This window comes from Pyrgilauda ruficollis, unplaced genomic scaffold (genome assembly GCF_017590135.1).
Source record: "Pyrgilauda ruficollis isolate IOZ18807 unplaced genomic scaffold, ASM1759013v1 scaffold22, whole genome shotgun sequence".
Taxonomy (NCBI): Eukaryota; Metazoa; Chordata; class Aves; order Passeriformes; family Passeridae; genus Pyrgilauda; species Pyrgilauda ruficollis.
In genome coordinates this window covers 3,480,980-3,503,440 of record NW_024521428.1, presented here as the reverse complement: position 1 = coordinate 3,503,440, position 22,461 = coordinate 3,480,980, and the positions used below count along the sequence as shown (strand labels likewise).

The window sequence follows — 22,461 nt, the reverse complement described above, 5'->3', positions numbered from 1 at the left end:
GGGGGGGGAAAGGGGGGCACTGGGGGAAGAAGGGCAGGGAGAAGAAAAAAAAGGAGATTTAAATCTAAGTGACAAGGAAGCCTGCGGTGTCACAACACTCAGCATTGTTATCCTTTCAGATCTACTTGGTTTTTAACTAAGACATTTAATCACTTTTGATTAACATGAACTCATCCATCATTACAAAGTGGGGAATGAAAGCCAGTGTAGTTCCAAGAAGCAATTACATGTGGTACCTGCAATTGGTCAGTAAGAAATTCTGACTTTTAAAATCTGGGGAACAGCAGGTCAGATGCACAGAGGGACCTGCTCCCACACAGCCCTGAACTTCCCAAATCAAGCACTTATATCCTGTCTACCAAAATGAAAGGGGTGACAGAGAAGACAGAATCCAGCCTGCATCTCCAGCATCCTGGGGAACACCTTTAGTCACTGTACAAACAAAATGACTGCTGCAGAAGTTTGAAGCAGAGAGAAAACTGTCCTTCCACTTCTCCTAAGTCTACTTTGAAAAAAAAAAGAAAAAATACTTGAGATTTCCACTGCACCTGAGACCAGCTCAGATGGACAGATGCGCAACAATGCGTGATTGAAGAGTATCTGCCAAATCCAGCCCTTCCAAGAAAACGGGCACAGGACCAGCACCATACCAGGACCCAAACCAGACTGCCAAGATGCTCAGCGACTCCAAAGCTGAGGTTTCTCTCAGCTGCAAGAACCTTCCAAAGTTCCTGCAAGGCACTTCCAAAGTCAAGAAAATTATGGCACCACATGGTCTCCAGGGACTGCAGTGGCTGAACTGCAGTGACATGAAAAAGAGCACTTGGTGGCTACACTCACACTCGTATCATGCCAAAGCCATGTTTTAAGTACTCATATCCTGGTTTTTTTCAGTCAGACTAAGTTATTTTTGTAAGACAAAACCAGTAAATTGGGGTATTTACAATTACAGTCACAGAGCAGCACTGCTCCAGTGCAAAACCATGAAGGAAAAAGCATGCCTTCGAATTCATCCTTGGGAGCTCACTGCTGCTTGCTACATCTGCTCCACCAGAGAAAGCAGGGGGAAGAAAGAAAAATAAAGCCAGTTGTCTGAAAAAAACTGTACTCCTACTGGAAAGGAGAAAGCTCTTCCACGAAGTGGAAGGAGCTAACAGTACAGGCTGCTTCCCAGAGGCTTCAGTTTTACAAGGAGAGTTAATAGCTGCAAGAATCACTCTAAGCTGTTTAGGCATGTGAATTGGGAGAAAAGAACAAATCAAACAATTCATATGATCATAACAATAAAGGTGGAGTTTTTTTTGAGGACAGTGAAATTGAACAGCTTCAATAAAGCACAGATAATCTTGGCTTTTGAGGCAGAGAAGCACTTCATACCCTGAATCCTAATTACACCTCTCCACATAGCTTCCTCCATCCTGCAATGATTTGCAAACAATTAGTGTCTCAGAAGAGCCATGGTGGGCAGCAATTAGCCATGCTAGGGGAGGCAAGCAAACTGCCTGAAGGAACAGCCCACTACCAGGCAGAGCACAGGGAAGGACACATGGATGTACCCATTCCCTACCCCCTGCCATCCCTGGGCTCCAGCTGGAACAGAAAGCTGCTTTTCACACCAACCAGGATAAGCTCAGCCTGGCCAAAGGGCACTCCTGGAACAGCACCAAAGAGCAGATTGCTTGCCTGGCTCTGCAAGGCATCTCAGAAACTCTCCCTAGGACCAATGTCCTTGCTGAGAGAGGGAGGGAGGACCATGAAGCTTGTTCTCATCAGGCCCCAACCACTGCACCATGCAGGAGCCCTAACTTGTGACCATGACCCCATGGGTGGCCCAAGGCAAGACCCAGGGCTGAGATGCAATGAGAACCACTGCAGCCTCTATCCTCACCTCTTACAGCCCACCCAGAGAGTACCAGGCATTACAGGCTAAGGTGGAAGCTTTTGAGCCGCACCACGGTAGGATACAGCCCAGGGCAGCACTGTTGGCCAGTGGTGGCCCCCAGCATAAATGTTTGGGGACATCTCCAGGTCTTTGATATAATTTGATTTCTCTAAAAGTGCAAAACTCAGATGTTTAGCAGGTTATTGATTTCACTCAGGCCACCCTAAAATCCTTGTTTTTGATGGATAATAACACCATCAGTTACACAAAGCTGCTAATAACAACAGCTTAATGCAACCACACTGTCTTTGTTGAATTTTGCAAAATTGTATAAATAGGTTTTGATCCAGTGCAGCACCCATTCAGAAGTATTTATTACACTTCTACCACCAGAAAAAAAGAGTTGCAGAACTTATTTGGGTAAGTATGTAAGAAAAAGGATGAAGGACTCCTCCAACGGTTGAAGGAAGGCTCTGTTTCCTTTGAAACGATAAGGGCTCACCACACTGAAAGATAAGCACAGACAACACTAGATTTCAGCATAAAGACCTAATGCTCCAAGTATTTATTCACCCAGGAAAATACCCAACATTCAAGCCCTTACATTACTTCTAGCACAGACCTTGCCAGATCAAACACTGCCACTGGGTAAATTGGTTTCTGTTGAATTGGGACTTTTTTCAGTCTGGTACATAGAAATAAATTCTAACAAAATACTTAATCATTGTGCCTAGGTCCCAGTGCTCTGGGGGGAAGGTGGACATGAGAAATGTGGGGAGCTCACGCATTTCACTATGGGGGTTGGTGTCCCATGGTCCCCATGACTCCCACACCTCTGCATGTGATGCTAAGCGCTTGTGTCAGACCAACAAATGCAGAGGGAGAGACCACACAGGAGGAAGAAGTGAGATGAATTATGAACTGTCTCTCCTGGAATGGTGGAAACGGCATCCCCGCCCTGGAGCACTGATTATTTCTCCCCAGCACAGCTTCCCCACAGGCTGTTTCCCCAGGTGGGCATGCTGCCATGGCAAGGCACACACAGCTGCTTATCTCAGTCCTCTGCCATCAGTCCAGTTCAAGCCAAGCCTATTTTTATAGCCCTGAAGGCCGCTGAGCCAAATGCTTTGGTTCTCATGTTACAAGTAAAAATACCTGAAACTGTTTTCCACCTGAAAATGGACAAGAAGATGGGATATAACAGTTGCTGCTGCAGCCCTGTAAATTATTCAGACATGCACCAGTACTCAGAGGAATATAAAAAAGTATCTTTTTTGGTGGGCGCTGTAAATAATGCTGAATAGACCAAACTAGTGCTACATTAACTCTGCCACCACTGACATGCTCATTTATTTTATAAGGAAGACATTTTTTTCCTACGAGGGTGGTGAGACACTGAATCAGGTTGCCCAGAGAAACTGTGGATGCCCTGTGCTGGAAGTGTTGAAGGCCAGGCTGGATGGGGCTCTGAGCTCTAGTGGGAGCAGTCCCTGCCCTTGGCAGTGGGGTTGGAACTAGATGGTCATTAAGGTCCTTCCAGCCCGAATAATTCTAAGATTTTCCTGCCTTTTTTTCTGTGCCATTTGGCCTCCACATCATGAAAATAAAAAGCCACTGTAGGTGTTTGCTGGATCAGTCTTGCAAAAAGTGGTGGTCAGTCCCTGTGCAGACACAACACAGGCCCTCCTCTCCAAGTAAAGGTACTTCCTCACCTTTAATATTGGCACTTAACACACTGCTAACATTTCAACACAAGCACCTGCTTGTATTTCACCTTAGCCATCCCAGCACCACAGTAGTGCTCAGGAGCAGGTAACTCACCCTGGAAAAGTAAGGAGAGGGGGTCAGAGAGGCACACACAGCTCAGGGGGCTCAGAAGTCAGGAACTGGGGTGCCCAGCTTTGCAGGCAGTAGCTTGGCACCCTGCTCCTATGCTTCCTTCCAGCTCATGCATCTTGGTGAAATAGTGTAACAGAGAAGCCATCCTCTTGGGAAAGGTCTTGTAAGTATGCATTCTCCTTAAAAAAAATGCTACAGTAAAATAAAGAGAGGAAAAAAGGGAAAAAAACCTGATCTGAATTCCAGTTGTGGGCAAGGCTAGATAATGTTTTGACAAGAGTCCAAGCTTTCAATAAAGCATGCATATTTCTCCTTCTCCTGTGCAAGGCTTCCTAGAGCTGTTCCTTAAGGAAACAAAACCATGAATACTGATAGTAACCATTACCAATATCCTTTATTAACGTCAGTATTGTGGCATCTTCCTCTCCTCAAACTGCTTAATTTAAAATGAAAGTGTTCTGCTGGGTTTGGATTTTTTTTTCACTGGCTCTCAGATTGAGACTAACTTATCCTGAACATATATTAAGACAAAAAGGAATGCTTTTTTGAAAACTATATTGGGATAGACCTTTTAATATGATTCTATGAATATGCTACTCATTTTGCCTTTTGCCCCTCCAGAAAGTACAAAAATACTACAGGGATTCTCATTTGCATTCCCTAGTAAAAATCCAAGTGTATTTTGGACCCTCTTCTGCTACAATGTAATGAACAGGGGTAATCTAGATGAATTCCCCATCTGAGTTGCAGGAATCTTCATCCACTGTGGTCCTCTTACTGCCCTTCCCAGAAACAGACTCCATTATGACATTATTTACTTCAGACCTTGGGAGATGCGCAGGGCCACTAAAAGCTGAGCTATTGACAATGACTACAGGACTCTTGGACAGTAGAGTACGAAAGAGCAGCAAAAGATCTTTTAATTTTTAATTTCCAGGAAAATTTTCCAGAGCTTATCAGTAACCATTTCTCTGTATGCCTTATAAAAACAAACACCCAAGCAAAGGGAAAATAAGGAAGAAAGGTCTTATCACACAAACTAGTGAGTTCTCCACTCACAACCAAGAGGTAGATGATTTCAAAAGCTATTGCCCTGCAAGAACTTTATTTAAAAGAAAAAATTAAATCCTAAGATGGAATTTAGAAATGTACTTACCATGCCTACCGCATTTACATTTAAAGCAATAATAAGGTTTAGATTCATATACAGAAGATGCTTTTTTTTCTGCCAGTCTATTATATTTAAAGTTGTGAACCAAAAAGCTTTGTAAGAGCTGAAAAATAAATTCGTTTCCTTTTAAAATGTTCATCCTCTGCAAGTTGCAAATAATGCAAAACTACATCCAGCTTGGAAAGTGCCCTGAGCTGAAAATGGAAGCTAGAAGAAGAGTAGGGAAAAGTCTCACAGTTAAATTTAAAACAGGCAAAACAGGAACAAAACATAATCTTTTAGTGATCTACTTCAAGCAAGAAGTTAAAGAAGTACTGTATCTCAACCAGGCAGAAAGCTGCTGGAAACAAAGGTTTCATTTTAAGGTCATATTTAACCTTATTTATAAAAGGAAAAATTCACAAGTGTTGCTAAGTGGGTTTTTATATGCTAAGAGTGTGCAATGTGAAGTGCTGTATAAACAAAAACTGCAACACTAGCTGCTTGGGAAGAGTGAAAGACTACTCTCAGTCCAGCAGTCATGATAAAAACCTTCCCAACATATCCCAGAACAAGCAGTTTTTCTGTCAAAATGCAAAAAACTAATCAAAGAGGAAGGCGCATGAAGGTTTCAATATCCCTTCCTAAAAATTAAAGGAGCAATTAATTTAAAGGCTAAACCATCTTGCAGTGTTTACCAGAAGGCATTTGACAGTATTTTTTACTACTGTCATATCAAGCTTGTCATTAATATGTAACCTCAGAACCAAAGACATTGGTAAGTATTAAATCAAACTAACTTTGATCTGTTAATCATGGCTACATCACAAATCTTTTTCTGTAGGGATCACTACAGTGCTCTCCAATTAGGCAAAGAAAACCCCAAAATCAACAGATATTGATGAGCTATTATTTTTTTTAATCTATAACTTAAAATTAGTCATTAGTTTAAAAATTACAATTCCAATTTTTAAAGTATTTCTAAACATTTTCAATCTTCTTATTAAGTCTCTGACCAGCAGAGCTGTCAAGAAGAGATCCAGGTAAAGGAGCAAGTTAAACATTTACTTGAAAAAGCATATCCCTTAGGAAGACAGAAACCAGAATGAGACTGGTCAAGCAATGAAGAGTTAAATACAATCCCCATCATTGTTTGTACCCTCTGCTTGTAAGCCCAGTGTGCATTTGGGAACTGCCCTAGGACACAAATTAAATAACAGTAGGAAATAGAGTCTCCCACTTACAAACATCTGCTCAGTGTCTGACAAAAACAGAGCACACAAAGAAACACAGATATGGGGAAAAGCACTTTTGTGCAAGAGACCATCTTTAGTGCATTCTTCAGGAATTAAATCCACATAAAATACACCCTCCAGCTGTGCTAACTTACTCTTACCTAATAGTTAAAGTGCCCTGGTAAGAACAAAGAAGTGTCCTAGAAGAAAGACAGGCAAATATGAGAACTGGGCCATAAAACAGATGTCCTCACACAGGTTCAGTACAAATACCATGTTGCGACAACATGCACAAAGGCAACTCAGGCATTGCACCCTTCCACCCTGCTGAAAGCAAATTATGTCACAGGTGGTCAGCTGCTCCATCTACACTCGCAGGAAATGTAATATTCTGAGAGTTTTGTTCTGCTGATCCTGCACAGGTCTAACACGGCCCCAGGATATGCAGCCTCCTCCTCCCTGCAGGAGCTATGAGATTCTCTTCTGCTGTGGCACCTGCTCTCATGTACTGAATCGTCACATCTTTGAAACTTCTTCCTTTTTATAAAATGTAACTGCGACTGGCCAGGGATCATGGTATTAAAGGGAAAACAGATTTGGATATTGTTCTCACTTAAGCTCTGCCTCCCCAGTAAAACAAACAAAAACTTCCAGCTTTTGGCTTTACCACTTGGTAAATCATACTCTGAAATGTGGCAGAGCTTTACTGCCCTTCTGCAGTTTGGAAAAGACAGGTACTAATTAAGGGTCTCTATAGTCATGTAAAGCAAGAATCAGGAGATAAGTTTTGCATTGAAAGCAAACACAGCAGCAAAGCCTTGCTGTCTCTCTGTACCCATCTCCATTTCCTTCACTGCAAGTAAAAACTGAAAAAAATGACCGAACCCCAGCCATATCTAATGCTCTGTAACTCCTGCATTTGGTTTTAGGACTCACATTCCTAAGCCGTTTTAAATACAAACGTTTCCAAATGGTTTAAGAGACTGTCAGAATCTACAGTTCCCTTGGAAAATGTGCAAGACAGGAGCGGCTTTCCTTTGCCAGCCAAAAGAGATTTGAGCAAGCCTGTGCACTGTAGATTCAGCAAAATGATTCACCTGAAACTTAACCAGAGAGAAAAGCAGTTTGTTTGGTTTAAGCTTGCAAATTTCTGTTGTGAAAAGCTCAGGCGCAAGGCATTAACATTTGTGAAACTGAACCTCATGATTGTCCTGGACCTAAATCAAGCAGCTGTAAACGGCTATTTTTAACTCTGAAAATTAATCCACATCGTCTTTACTGTCACCAAAGAGAGGCCTGACTTCCAAACAGACAGGCAGAAGAAAATAGGAGGTTAAGTGTTTTAACTCGCTGGCAAAACTTCCATTTCTTTAGTGATACATTGATAGCATGCAATCTACCAAGCCACAGTTCAAGTTCTGTGCACTTTATGGACAGGTAGGATAAGCTCCAATTTAAAAAGGCAACAATGCAGAAAGCAAATGGCAAGGGTCAATAGTTCAGGAAAAAAAAAAAAAAGGTTTTCATAAAATAAAAATTGAATGTGGCAATGCAGCTTCTTAAAACTCCATAGAAAATACTGATTTTGAAAATACCTGACAATTCTTTAAAATATATAAGCTACCATTAACACTTCTCACTTTATAATATTCAAAACAGCCTCGTTTGCTTTTCAGTAAGAACTACACTGTTAAACGATATTAATTCTCCAAAGCATTGTTTATTTGAATGCAGTTGCTGCTGTCTTCGAACCAAAAGTTTGGCCCAAATTCCCTACGCTACAACGTCAGCGCAGCCTAACACATCCTTCTGGCTGGAGTTATTCACGGATCCACACTGTTGCGAGGGTAGAGCGAGATCCTTCTCCTGCATATCCTTCACTACACGTATCTGGAGTGCCACATGGATACAACGTGCCCGATCTACAGCCACCATAACCCGCAGCAGAATTAATGCAAAAAATAAAACAGAACGCACTTTACCACAACAGTGAATTCACAACCCCCGGGCCGTAACGTTGTGGTTCAAAAGCCAGGAGCCCTATGTGTACTTATACAGCTCTCGTTATAGAAAGGGGAGGCGAGCCGCAGGTCGCGGACGGTCCGGAGGGGCACGGGTACCACATCCCACTGTGTGCCCCCGGCATCCCTCCACCTCTCAGCGCCGGCCGCAGGGACCTCGGCCGACTCTCCCCAGCTGCATCCTCCGGCCACGGGCACCGGCCCCGCACCTCCTGACGGGCTCCGCGCCCGCCCTTAGTCACGCCGAGAAACCCATCGGGAGGGCAGAGCGGGGAAGTTACAATAAAAGTGGCTTCAGCGGTGCTCAAGGCTACAGAAACGCGAAGCTGCTCCCCAGGCAGCTCGTGGGGAGCTGGGGCGGCCCCCACCTCCCGGCCGGCGGCTGTCCCCGCACCGCCCGCGGCAGGGGACCCGCGGCGGAGAACCGCGCTATCGCCGAGCCGGGCCACCCGTGCACGGCCCGAACAAAGAGGCCGCTCCCGCTTCCCGCAGCCCGACCCGCCGGCGGGTGCCCCGACACAGCCAAGTTCCCGTGGAGCAGACGCAGGGGGGATCTGCCGCCCGGCCCGGCCCGGCCCGGCGCCCCGCCGACCCCCCGCGCCAGCAGGTACCCGTGAAGCGGCCGCCACCGTCTCCGTGGCCCCGACGCCGCTGCAGGATGAAGTAGCCGCTGCTCTTCTGCGTGACCCACAGCTTGAGGGCGTTCTTCAGCAGCACCTCCTCGGGCTTCAGCCACATCTTCCCCCGGCTCGAAGTCCCGCTCTCTCCCCCCTCCGAGCCCGCCTGCCCCGCACGGCACCGCACCCGGCCGCCCGGGTCACATCGCCCCCCGCGGGCTGCGCGGCGCCGGCTCCGGCTCCCTCGGCGCGGCCCGGCCGCCGGGGAGGGGCCGAGGGAGGAGCCCGGGCACGGGCCGCCCTTCCCGCGGAGCCGGGGGCTTTGTGCGGCGGGGCTGTGCTGCTCCGCACCCGCGGAGGGAACGGCGGGGCGCTCCGGCCGGAGGGAGGGGGAGCAGGGAGACGGGCCAGGTTCTCCCTTTCGGGGGTCCCGTGGCGCCCCGAGCCCCACACAGAGCTCACCGGGGCTCCCGCGGTAGCCCGGTGTCCCGGAGGATGCCCTGCCGCCGGGACCGCAGCCGGGCGGCTCCCGCTGTGTTTTACAGCGTCTGGGCCAATCCCCGCACCCCCGGCATGTGCCCCGCCGCGGAGCCGACAGCAGTGCGGGAAGGAAAGGGTGTCCTGGGCTTGGAGAGAGCCTGGGGGGATGGGGGTGTCTCTGCCTTCCTGTTTCCTTCTAGACCTGAGCCTAAAGCGTGAACCCGCAGCTGCTTTGGTATTTAAAGGCCGATGCTTGAAACCTCGTATAGCAAGGGAAAAGTCAGAATCTTAATTTTACAGTTTGGGTTTTTTTCTCATTTTAAAAAATAATCTGTTACTGCTTGCGGTTGAGCTGTTGGCTGGATCGTTTGTGAACCTGCACAAATAGTTACTGCTGCAGCACACGTTATGTTGGTAAACCTCTGACACTGTATTTTACATTTTTATTAACACAGATTGTCATTAATGAGGGTGGTGAGACACTAGTACAGGTTGCCCTGAGAAGCTGCGGATGCCTCATCCCTGCAAGTGTTCAAGAACAGGCTGGATGGAGCTTTGAGCATGATCTAATAGATGTCCCTGCCTGTGGGAGGGGGGTTGGAACTAAATCTTTAAGGTCCCTTACAACACAACCCTTTCTGTTATTCTATAATTAAAACATGACCACTGTACTTTCTGTCACATTCCTTTTCCAGTTAACTGCAAATATTAAATAATTAATATACAACAACTGAATTAGCAGGCTGCTAAACCTCACTCTTCTAGATTAAAGACCTCAGTCACTATGGGTTAAATCACACCTAAATTTCAGCCAGGATCCCTCTAAGTAGAGAATTTCGATTAGGGATAAAGCCCTTCACTTTCCCAACCTCTGCCTATCGTTACACAAGTTGTGTACCAACTCTTTGAAAGGTACCAATGCTGCAGTGCGCTACTCAGCGCAGCCAGCAGTAATTATTAGCTGGGAATTGGAAGGTGGCCATGTGGACTGCTTTCGAGTTGCCAGTGGGATCATTTAATAGTCAAAATTCTGTATTCAGCTGCAGTCTGGTAAACACTGTGTGATCTGTGTTCTTTGCAATTTCTGTGTGAAGCAACGATTTCATTTCCATACATAGAACAGCAAGCAAGCACTTTGAGCGTATTACTTGTCTGATATAAAAATAAAACTGTCAAAAGGACAAGATGGACATCCACATAATAATGTATTAAAAATTAATGAGAACTTAAGGAGAAATTACTTTAAATGCTCTTGCAGGATAAGAATAGCTCAGAGATTTCCCCTGCCCCCAGAACTATCCTGAAGACATGTAAGTACTGAAAGTTCAAATGCTTGGAAGTGAGTGAGTGAAGTGAGATGGTGAATATTTCTTCCCTTTGCAGATACTTGAATATTAATTTCAGTTATTAGTTTTGAGGCTTTTTTTACATTCAGGCTTGGGTTTTGGGCAGGCTGATTTGAGACATAATTTAAAAGAGAACCAAGCAAGTTGCTGACCTTTGAGGTCCTTTTGAGCTTAAGAGTTAGCAAAAGAATAAAGCAGTTAAGGATCCAGTCTCATGCATATCTGCCTCTGTTAATTACATCCTGAGACAAGCTTCTCTTGGACCCCACCAAGAGTACTCCTTCAGAGCCATGGGCTTTGGAACCACATCCAAGTTGGCCCAACACCTGTTCAATCAAAATGGGATTGCTCATGCTCCTTTAAGCAGCTTTTCCAACACATAGAACTGGTGGCAGATAGTTAACAAAGAATCTCTGAGAAATTACTTCAGAGAAGCAAAAGGGGGATGGATGAGATGAGAGAGAACTTATTCAGGATGACAGTAAAACAAAGCACTTTGTAATATATATTGTAATAAATGCATCTACTGAAAGCAGGAGCATCCTTCTTTCCCAATATGGCCTCGGACATGGCAGTCCCTGACATCCTGAGGCACAGCTTCTACCTGAAAACTAGACAGTCTTTGGCAAAAGCTAAGAGTAAGTTTATTTCATGAAGAAAGTCCTACAGTAATGTACTGACTATTTTCACAACCAGTATTTGAACAGGATTTGGATGATCTGAGGATCTTCTGAAGTCTCCTGTGAAGCAATAGTTTTAAAATGCTGGTGTCTAGAGAGGTACATAAAACCAGGAAGGATGAGGATCTAGTAGATTATGAGACAAAAATCAGAGTGCTGAGAGAAGTTATATACCTTTTTATTTATTCTCTGATAAAGTCTAGAAAAGATAGGACTATCTTACTCAATTTTGTGAAGGTACTTAAGGTTACTAGACTGAAGAAAAATAGCTTTAAAAAATAAAGATGTATTTGAAAGGAAAGAACAGAAAGAAAATGAGGTTTCTGGCCTTATACCACCCTTAGCACACACTCTGAAATGACTGTGTTTGTGTTATTTATGATGCTATGTATCTTTCTTAAATTTCAGTGCTAGTAGCACAAGGCAGTCTGCCATTCAGATTATGTTAGAGCATGAGTCATACCCAGAATAAACTGCAGAGATTCTGAGCATCCATGAAATAGAGTCTAGACAGCATAGGGAACAGTCACAGGGAAAACTTTGCTTTTCCTTCTTGCCTTTGTCACTGACTGCCTTCCCAGCACTAGTCATGCCCTTTAACTTCACACGACTTCATCTTTTTCATCCATCAAACATCGAAATTTTTATTCTGGATGTCACTGAGGTGCTTAAGGAAGGCAAATTCCTCCTGTACATAAAATGAATGATGGCAGGAAAGAGGCAGCCATGGTGCCCTGGGCCTCCTGCCTGGCTGGCCCTCTGCAGAGGGTACCAAACCCTCAGAGGGGGCTGGCAACCCTTGAACAAACTGGGAATACTGCGAGTGTACAGTGCTCCAGGACAGGCTCCAGGGCTTGCAGGTGCATGATATGGGCTGCCACAAAAACAGGCTGTCCCTGCTCCCTCCCTGACTCCTGTCAGACGTTCTGTAGTGAATGGCTTTAACTAGTTAAAGTAGTTGAAAACTTTAATTTATTAATGTGTTTTTGGCTAGGTTAGTTCCTTAGTCATATTGTGACTGCTGGAATTTGGTTATCATTCTGCAGGTGCACAGTCCAATCACATTTCCAATCATGTTTCCAGTTTTGATTCTTTAGCCTGTACATTTATTAGTGCCTGAAAAACCCTGATCACTGAGCTGATTCCATTCCCAAGACAGAGTTGCTGAAACTGTCAGATGATCCTGAGTTTGGACAGCAGTGAGTGCAGGGAAATAATGTTTAGGGTGCTAGGGAAATAATACACATTAGTGAATATAACACTAGAAATTCAAACTGTTGGCTAATACATCTAGGAGAAAATAACTAAAACATACTTCTTTCAGGGGACAAAAAAAAAAAAACCAAACAAAAACCCACACCTCACAGAGATTAAACAGCTGCTGTTTTCAACCCTTTATGTTCTGCAGCCCCAAAAGTATTCCACTGCAGCTTCAGCCTCCTGTAGACCAGTTGACAGCAGGCATCAGTACCTTTACTCTTCTTTGTGGTATGTCCCCTTGAAGCCATTTTCCAATGCAGAGATCCACAGCCCCTGGGCTAAAAACCACTGAGCACTCTGAGAGCAGGGAAGGGATTTTTCTGAGGAAATGAAGCCACAAGTCTTCAGAGTCACCATATTGAAAAGACTTTATCTCCCACCTACACCGAACAAAGGAGAGATGTAGTGACACATTGGGTCAGTGCCCAGTGGCAGCCTTGAGCCCTCAGCACGCTGCTCCAGGCACTGGCTCACTCTTGAAAGAACTCTCAAGACCCAAAATGCCCCACTGCTCAGACTGCCAGGCTTTCCATACAATGTAGGATTATATTTCCTGCATGGGGTAGACAAATGCCCATCACAGACCAGGCAGATAACAGTCCTTCCCTACAAAAGTCCGATGGGACCATTCTTGATATATCACATTAATTTCAGACTACTTCAATATTTGAAAAATGCAGATGTAGCAGAGAAAATACAAGAACAGCGGGAACTATTAAGGGTTTAAAGCTGACTTGTGAGCTCACATTGCAGTGGTGTGATATATGTGTAGCTCAGCTGAAAGTGACAACTGAAGTGAAGCACAAAATAGCTGCCTACAAGAACCTGTGTGTTAAATACAAAGAAGATGATGTATTTATTGCATTAAAAAGGTGGTTCACTAAATACAGCATGAGAGATTTGGTTTTTTTGCTTTTTTAAAAAGGAGAATATTAGATTAAGACTAATTAAGACTAAGCTTACTAAGCAAATCAGATTGATCTGAAAGGTTTTTTATTGTGAAAAACACACCAAGGACCAGACTAGAGACATTTTAGAAATAGTATAAGATAAATAATTTCATATATGATGGAGTTACTCTGTGATGTTAACTTTGTGATCAGAAAGATTAGGCAACCAAGCAAAATACCATCTGCCTTTTAAGCAGAGGTAATGACTTTTTTCTCCACCAGAAATCCCCTACAAGAGGGGATTTTTTAAAGATACTTTGAAAGGCTCTTCTGCAAGGTTTTTTCCTGTCAGACACCCTCCCAGATATTGTGCTGTTGGAATGGAGCCATGTTTGCTTCTCACTCACAGAAAGTCCACTTCAAGTTTGGCAGAGATGAGAGGGCCCAAAGGGAAATCACGGTAGCTCACACGCAGATCCCAAATCCTGGCAGCATGCCTCCATTGAAACAGGACTGCAAAGACCCCTCCTGCCAGAGAGATCAGATCCTGGGAATCTGCGAAAGCAGTTCTTAAGCTTAGATCTTTTGAATAGATTCAAACACAAGGTGGTTTTTTGTTTGAAAGGGTCACAGAAATGTAGTAGTCAAGGTCTTCCACACCGAGAACTGCTGAGTTTCAGAAACACTCATACTGCCTGAGCATTCTCAGCTTCATCTCCAAGTAATTTAATCTTCATTGTCTTTCTCCTGTAATGGCTGGATTGCAAAAGCCAGCTAATGTTTATGGGTCCATATGGTTGTGTCTTCCTGCCTGTTCTAGCAAAGTAACAAAACTGTTACAACCTGTAATTAATTCCAGAGGTTTCATTCATTATCTCTGATTAAATTAATGCCTGTGCAATAAAGAAGATATAAGAAGATAAAATACACTCTCAGGAGCAAGTGTAATTAAGTTATAGGCAACACTGTAAAAACACATTAGAAGTTCTGACTCACAGTTTTATGCAATAATATTTCCTGGCTTTTTCCCTGTCAATAACATTATAATGAGCATTTTCATATTTCAAGTACCAGCAATAGAACAGCAATATCCAAAATGATTATGTGGCTGATTCCACTTCTTATTTTACTTCCAGCATCACTTCCTCACTTCCAGTAGTAAAACCCACTTCTGCAATTTAGCACTATCAAAGCTCTTCTGGGAACCACACAATTACTGTGACACTGGAAAGGTCATCACATTTCAAGGCATTTAACAAACATTTCCTATGAAAACAGCCTCTCTCAGGACACATGATTAAAATAATACATACATGTGGTTTAAGGCAGTAAAATCCAGCTTTTTCTTGTCTCACTAAACTTCCAGTTCTCCAAAAGACTGGATGAGAAAAACAATCCCTTAGCCCTTTACTCATAGATAGCAGATCCCTGCAGAGCACACAGGTGATAGGAAGGAAACCAAATGAAGGTGATAGGAAGGAAACTTCAATGGTCACTGTTTCTCCAAAGGACAGGAGGGGAGTGAGGCCTTGTCTTGCCCTGCCCACTACTTGACACCCTCTCCACCAATGCTTAATAATGCGTCTGCACTCTGCCAGAGCTCAGTCACACCAGCTTTCCTCCCCACCTTCAGTAGGTGCAGAAGACCTCTGTTCAGCACAGTGGCAGTGACCCCAGGAAGCTGGGAGGAGATGATGTAGATTACTTCAGTTGTGATGGAAAGAAGAAGGTATTTCTCAAGTTACTGCCCAGGATACCCTCCCTGCCCATCCTCATTTTCATTCTCAAGATATAGCTATGGGTAGACCCCATCCTCTCAGGATTTTGATATACTACCCAGTTTGACATTGAGATAAGACACTAAAATTATTTTGGTACAAAAGAAGAGGAATGGTCAACCATATATAAGAAACTCCATTCCAAAAATACAATTTATTTCTGGCTTGGCATAAGTTGCTGCAGTGTAGTGGGAATGGAAGAGTTAGCCTCCTAAAATTCATTTCTGCTCTTTAGGGAGAATGAATCAAGCAACCTACCTTTTGGTAGATACAAGACCTTAAACAACAGAGCAAATTAGCAGAGCCAGGAACAAAGGAGGCACAATCAAAAGCAAAGGTTCAAAGGCTCCATAACTTGTGACAAGGTGAAAAGCAAAGAGCAGAGAGGACAAAACTTCCTGAACAGAGGTTGCAACCTGCCCCTTTTCTAATTGCAGTTTTCTGTAGAGCAGTGGTGTTTCAGCAGCAATAGCAAATTACCTTGATAGGAAAAAGGCATTGCTGCCCTAACACGCTACCAAAAATGCAGCTGCTGGCATTCACTTGTGCCAGGCAGTCTCAAAGGAAGCCTGAAGTAGAATGGCTTCTGTCAGCAGCAGCTTCCTCCAGCACTGTTTCCTGATCCAAAATTCCCATACTAATTTGTCTTCCAAGATCAAAAGTCTTCAGGAGCTCAGCAATACTTTAATGATTTGGGGAATAAAAAATCCCAAACTTAAACCACCTCCAAAAGTATGCCAGCATTGTTTATAGTGCCCCATCGTGCTTCTGCATGGAGATGGGCAGTAGTTTTCCTACCATAGCTGTCTTTTGCTGGATCTGGGTACAATTTGCCTTAGCTAAAAGTATGGCCTAGGAAACTGGAAGAATTCCCATTTTCCTTGGCTGCACTTGGAACCAGAGGTTCTTGTTGTTTTAACAATTTCTTTTGGGTGCTTACCCTGTTCTTCCTTTGATCCCCTGGAATATCAACTTGTGTGGACAGTAAGGCCTTTTAAAATCATTAATTACTTGTGCCTTTTTCTCAGTCAGAGATGCCTCACAAGAGCTGCATAACAGAAACCCATGAAAGCATATTATGTCCCTTGAAGTCATGATGGTCTCTATCCCTCCTGTATGCCACAAGATCTGACACCGTACTCCGTGGGATTTGTCATAACCCTGTGCACACAGGGACTCTACAACCAGTTTGAAGCTACATAAAGCTCTACTGTTTTCCATTTTTTGTGAATCCTGCCTGCCTGTCTGGCAGCTGCAGACAGCTGGCACCTTCCACCAAGGGTGGAAGCATCACATTATCACCCAAGGGGCATCAGCGTGAGTGTGCTGGGACTGCCAGTGCTGCCGGTGCTGCCTGTGCTGGGCATGGTGGCACAGCAGAAGGTGTAGGGAGGAACCACCACTTCTGCTCACCTTCTGAGCATTTTGAAATACCTGTGGGGAGTTTCGGCTGCAGGAGTGGCAAAACTGTGTCACAGCACAAGCCTGGCTGTCGCAGAATTGTCAGAACTCTGAGACAACTTTTAAAATGTGTGAGTGCCTTTGAGGCACCCTTTAACATATTTTTTCTGGCAACCTTTTCCTCTTTTTTATGCACTGGGGATCCCCAAAGGAGCATTTCTCTTGTGATTCTTACATCTTCCCACTATGACACTCAAAGCTATGCTGAGCTGAGCTTGGCACATCGCTGATATTGCCGGGTAGGAATCGTGCTGCACATGCCTAGGACTGGGTTTGAACTTGCTGTCTTTGATCAGCACTGCATTTCTGCTCCTACCTGACTGCTATATTCTGTGTGAAAACTCCGTGATCTGCTTTTGTTTTGCCTGATGGCTAATTTAGATGTGACACCTGCCATTCTAACAGAATGTGGAGGCTTTTTCACCACCTATGTTTCTGCAGGTAGGCTAACAAGGTGTTAGTCTTTGCATGGCCACAGAATAATTCAAATTGGGAATGCATGATTCCAGAGAAAATAACTACAATTCTCTTCTCCTTTTTTATTATACTGCTATTTTTTTTTTCTTTTCTAGACTACCAAATCACATGGTTTCTGATGAAGTCCCATTGTTTCTTCACTCACTGAAGCTGGCGACTACATACACATTCATTTTTCTATTCTTTTCAGGGATAAAATATTCATCACACACTTACAGAAATGCACCCAAACCATCTGCCTAGTCTTTATGGGAGATGTAGAAAGATTTAAAAACATGCTCTGCTTCCTTTCCCATTTGCACAGAGGAATAGATCTTGAACTCTTTTTTTTTTTTTTTTAATCTTTGTTTTGCTTTGCCCTTTCTGTAAGTGTCTTAGGCCCAGCAAAGTCTTTTTTTTCCATTCTTGTCATGGTGCAATAGAAAAAAAAAATGGTTTTGCATATCTATTTCTCTCATAAACCAGTTTCTCCTTACATACCTTGGGAGAACCCAAAAGGCCTAGAGAATCTGAATTTTCAAAAGATATTGTTGCTTTTCAGTGTGCATGTTTAGACCTAGCTTTGCAGAAGTAAATAGCATATAATTGACATTGATGACAACTGTGAAATCAATCCCTTCAGAGGTTTGATGCTGAGCATCAAGGAGGGCTCTTAAAAGTAGTTTCTGCTTTTGAAAACTTTGGACTTGAGCCAGAGCTTTCATCTCCTTATCTATGAAAATGGAATATGGCTTAAATACCTGTCCAACAACTCATGAAGGTTCATTAATGTTTATAAACCCCTTGGAATTGAAAAGCACTGATAACTACTGTTTATTTATTAATTCCTGTTGTCTTGCACCTTCACATTCCTTTCACATGTCAAAGAAGAGGATTTAGCAGCCAGCAAAACCAACAAAACCTGTAACAGCCTCTGCTCTCCTGCCCCTCCCTTACTATAATAGTCTCCCTGTACCCTCTCTCCATGTCCCCATGGTTGCTTTTACATCTTCAGTCCCCTCTTCCTGCAGTGTTTCCTGCTTCCCCTCCTCCCAGCATGGTTCAGACTCTCTCCCAAAGCCTCCCTGCGAGGGCCAGCTGGTCTGACACAGCTGCAAAAGGGCCAAGAAGTGAGAGCAGGAAAAGTGATTAGAGTTGAGGAAACAGGCAGCAAAAATTAGGGCAGACTCCATGGCAGAGCCCTTCCCCTCCACCAGGTCTCCAGCTGATGGAGATTTTACTGCTCCATCTCTTCCAGGCCTCTATCCCTCTTTCTCACTTGGTTGAAAATAGCCACAGGTTTGAGAGTTACTGGGAAAGGGGAGGTTGGTACAAGACTGTGTAAATACAGAGTGTTTTTTTCTTTTGTTGATCAAGTAGATGTTTGAAATGCTCTCAATGTTCAGATCATAAATAAACCACACTGAGCAAACTCAATTTTTCCAGTTGAAACCATTTATGTAAGCACACTATTGACATTTCTCCGTGCTCATTTTTGCAAGGTTATGCTCACCTTGGTAGGTGTGTGAGAGTTGCTCCATTCATGGTACAGACTAAGTCTTCTGAAGGACACAGTGGCTTGTCTCAGAAGAGTCTATGTTGTCCAGCAACAAGACTCAGGACCTCAACAAAACAGCATTTTCTGAAGTATTGCCCTGCTATCAGACTGTCTTAAAGTAGCTCTCAGTCCATCTGCCTTGTGCCAATGGGACATAGAGTTTACTCTGACCTGGCATGGCCTGCAGAAGCTGCAGCAACTGCTTCTGGCCAGATGAAGGATGTTGTAAACTGAGAAACCTGCTGTAGGGCATGGCATCTTCTGAAGACAAAAACAATACCTACAAAATACAGGAATGCACACATCCATACAGGTATACCATCCATACCTACAAGGTGAAACCAGTGAGCTAATGGAGAAACTGAAATCAAGGCAGTAGTGTTACTGCTTTGCCCTTTTCTCACTGCAAAGCAGCCCTGGGACTCAGGGAATCTTGATGCTTTGCTTTCAGTTCTGCCACACAAGTTTTGCCAAGTTGTACTTTTGCTCATTTCTTGCTGTAAGAAATGGCTCACATATTTAAGTGTGGATATCCAGACAAACCAAACATGCCCAAAGGCACACATTTAATTCACAGTTCTAGATACAAGTCCACATGAGGAGTTCTGGGAGGGGGCTAGGACTTCAAATTATCACCAGCATGAAGTACCTAAGGAAATGTTTTACCATGTGCTGTGGAAAGATGTGTTTGTTTTTCCTCAACTCCAGCTCACAGACGTTCCTAGTCCGTTATTCAACTACTAAAAATAAAGTACTTCTGATTCAGCTTTTTCTCTCCTGTCCTCTCCAGCTGCTGCCCAGGCATGGATCCTGCACCATTGAAAGAGCTGTTCCTGTTTTGGACTGTGATGTTATTTCAGAAGGATGCACACAGAAGGCTCTGACCATGAAGGGCATTTAAGCAGTGGTCTTTTTTAACTCTTACTTGACAATGATGGGTCCTGGCAAAGAAATGATGCTGCTTATGTTGCTGAATGTTGACAGCTGTTGTTTACCTCAGGGCTTGCCAGTTGAGGTTTCTGGTGCTGCAGGGTTGTGAAACTGCATCAAGATCTAGAGTAGGGGTGATAAGCAGCAGCTACAGAGTTATTGCATAGGGAACTCTGCCTTGGAGTCCTCTGAAGACCTTACTTTGACCCAAAACTGCTGTAAAAAAACAGAGACAGGACCTGGTGCATGTACAGGTCACCATGCTAACCAGGAGGTGACTGTGACAGGCTTAGGTAACCATTTTTGTGTTGATTAGACAACTTCTAATGCTGTGATAGAAAGAAGTTTGTGCTGATGCCAAACCACAGGCTCCAGTAGCTAATACATGTGAAATAGTAGCTGGCTGAGGGACAGTGCACTTTTCCAGCTACACTGACTGCATGTGTCTGTCCTTGGTGTGATCTCTGCAAGAAATGCAGGAACAACTGGCATTCAGGGACACAGATCTGCAGATGGTGGCTGACCACAGGGAAACATTTATGGACACAAGCATGGGATGCATAGAGCATGAAACAAGGATCCTGAAGAAATCCAGGGCTTCCCTTTTGGAGAAGGGACTCAGGTTATTTCTGACAGTATATTTACAAATAGAAAGACTCTACACATTATTACTTTATTTGATCCACTTCACCATCTTCTTCTGTTCTGGCATGTAAAGTTATATGCTGAGGATGGATCACCTGATAGGAAAAGAAGGTTTAATTATATATTAAATATTTGCAAAATTATTTCAGTTGCTGAAGGCAAAATTGTTCATCAATTGTTTGGATGTCTATGTGTTCTGGGCCATTTGTATTAACAATTCTGCACCTTCACAACTTCTGTCAGGGCATCAATTAAGAAAGTCAATCTTTGGAGATATGCAGGGACAGAGAAATCAAGGATGCCACAAGGATGTCACACCTGTGTGTCCCCACCCCTGAAATACTGCCAAGTACCCCTACCTCTGCACTGCAGCTGGCATGTTTGTGCACACCACACACTTTGTGATTGTGACAGGAAGATGTTCATGCTGTAGGTAGTTCCTGACTCTTCTTTCTTTCCCATGAACTCCAAGTCCAACTACATGTTACAAAATTTGGACTTACGCCCAAAATCAATAAGAACCTGCAGGAGAACAGGAACCTTTATCCTCTCTCTTCCCCACCCCTTCCCCCAAGAGATTCTTGCTTTGTCATCTTATCTAAGAAGACTAATTTATTTTTTTTTTTGTGAAGTGGGAAGGGGGGAAGAGAATGTTCTTATTTACTTTGTTCATCAGAATAGGGTCATATTTTTTTAACTTTATCTCATCTTTATCCATTAACCTGTTCTGAATCCCTTTCAAGACAGTAGTCTCCAAACTCAGGTACTCCAGATTTAAGCTTGAAAGTATTTGGCAAATAGCTGGCCTTTTGTGAGGAAGGGTAGGACAATTGAAGTAAAGGCATGTCACCAAGACTGTTTTAAAAGTATTTTTAGAGTATTGACTTGCTGGAATTCCCTAACAGAAGAAGCTACTTCCCAGACCTATGACAAGAGACCTTCTCTCTTTGTTTAAATGTTAGCTGCTGACCAACATATTAGTGAATAGGGAGGAACTTATGGAAGTTTAGTCTCTTAAATGATCTTACCAATTTCTCTGTTTAAAAAAAAAATCTCAAACATCACAGTAAAGATGTTAGGAAGGCATTAGTAGATGTCAGACGTAGTTGGAGAAGCTGTCTGAAAACTATATTGCTTTTCATGTCCCCTTCTGTAGCACTGGCTTTGCATTTCTTTTTCATCATGTTCCTTGAGCCAGCACTGAGAAACTCCCCAGAATATGACTTTAACATTCAGCCCCTCTGGAGTATAAAGAAAACCCTAAAGTGTGCTCTGCTCTCTGCATCCCACAAGTCCCACAACCCCATTCCTGCCCTTCCTTTCCTCTTTGCCACCATATCTCTCTCTCCCCACCCCTGAAATATTGCCAAGTACCCAGGAGAGCCTCTCCAGAAGTACCTCTGAACTCCCAGCCCAGTGACTCCTGTTCTTCTGCCTTCAGGGGACGATGGGCATCATGTGGTGTTACAGCTACACCTAAGGTGACAGCCCTTGCTGCCCACCCAGTGAATTCAGCCAGAACTGACTTCTCCCAGGAGGGAGCTGATAAGGTCTCTCCTCTGGCCCACCCACTGATTTCCATAAAACTCGTGTGCATTTAACACTTTTGAAAGAATTTTGTGTTTCTTTCAGATCTGGTTGGAAGAAATTACTGGTGAGAAGTTGATGGGGGGAGGGAAGGGGGGAAGGGGGCCAATTTGATAGACAGACAAATAGACAATGTGATTGCATCAGTCTCATTTCCTTAGGAAACTGGGCTAAAAATAAAAGGTTTTATTTGCCCCTGGGAATAAAGAAGAATGTCTCTTACATCTTTACAAAACATTTGTTTCTATGTATACTTATAAATAGTCAGGATGAGAGAGGAAGTTTGCACTGGATTTTGAGCAAAGAATTAAAAGGAAGAGCAGAAGGTACGTGAGTTGCACAATCTGGGATTCTTTTAGGCAAATGAGAGCAGAGCAATGAATGCAGGGCCTTGTACACCAATGCCACGTTACCCAAGAGTACACATCTCTGCCCTGCAAACCAACTGCACGTTGGGCAATTTTTCAGAGCCCCACAGAATGCGTGCAGTTTTACTGCATCAGTGATGGATGATGTGCTTTAGATCAAACCCTTGGTGCATTTTATGATCAGCAGACTCTCTCAGGTGTAAGTGAGTAACACGGAAATTGCTATATTTGTTCAGATTTATGGTCTAGAAATTCCTGTCTCATGGTGACCAAGACAA

The 22,461-nt window shown here is 43.7% G+C and overlaps 1 protein-coding gene across 4 annotated transcripts in view; it reads right to left on the bottom strand.

Moving 5' to 3' along the window:
* Positions 1 to 8,969, bottom strand: part of TBC1D8 (TBC1 domain family member 8) — a 49,059-nt gene extending 40,090 nt beyond the window's left edge. For all 4 annotated transcript variants that reach the window (XM_041468416.1, XM_041468417.1, XM_041468419.1 and 1 more), the window contains exon 1: positions 8,739 to 8,969. In XM_041468416.1, coding sequence (XP_041324350.1) covers positions 8,739 to 8,865 — 127 coding nt within the window. In that variant the 5' untranslated portion in view covers positions 8,866 to 8,969. The remainder of the gene's footprint in view (positions 1 to 8,738) is intronic.
* Positions 8,970 to 22,461: the final 13,492 nt, after the last annotated feature.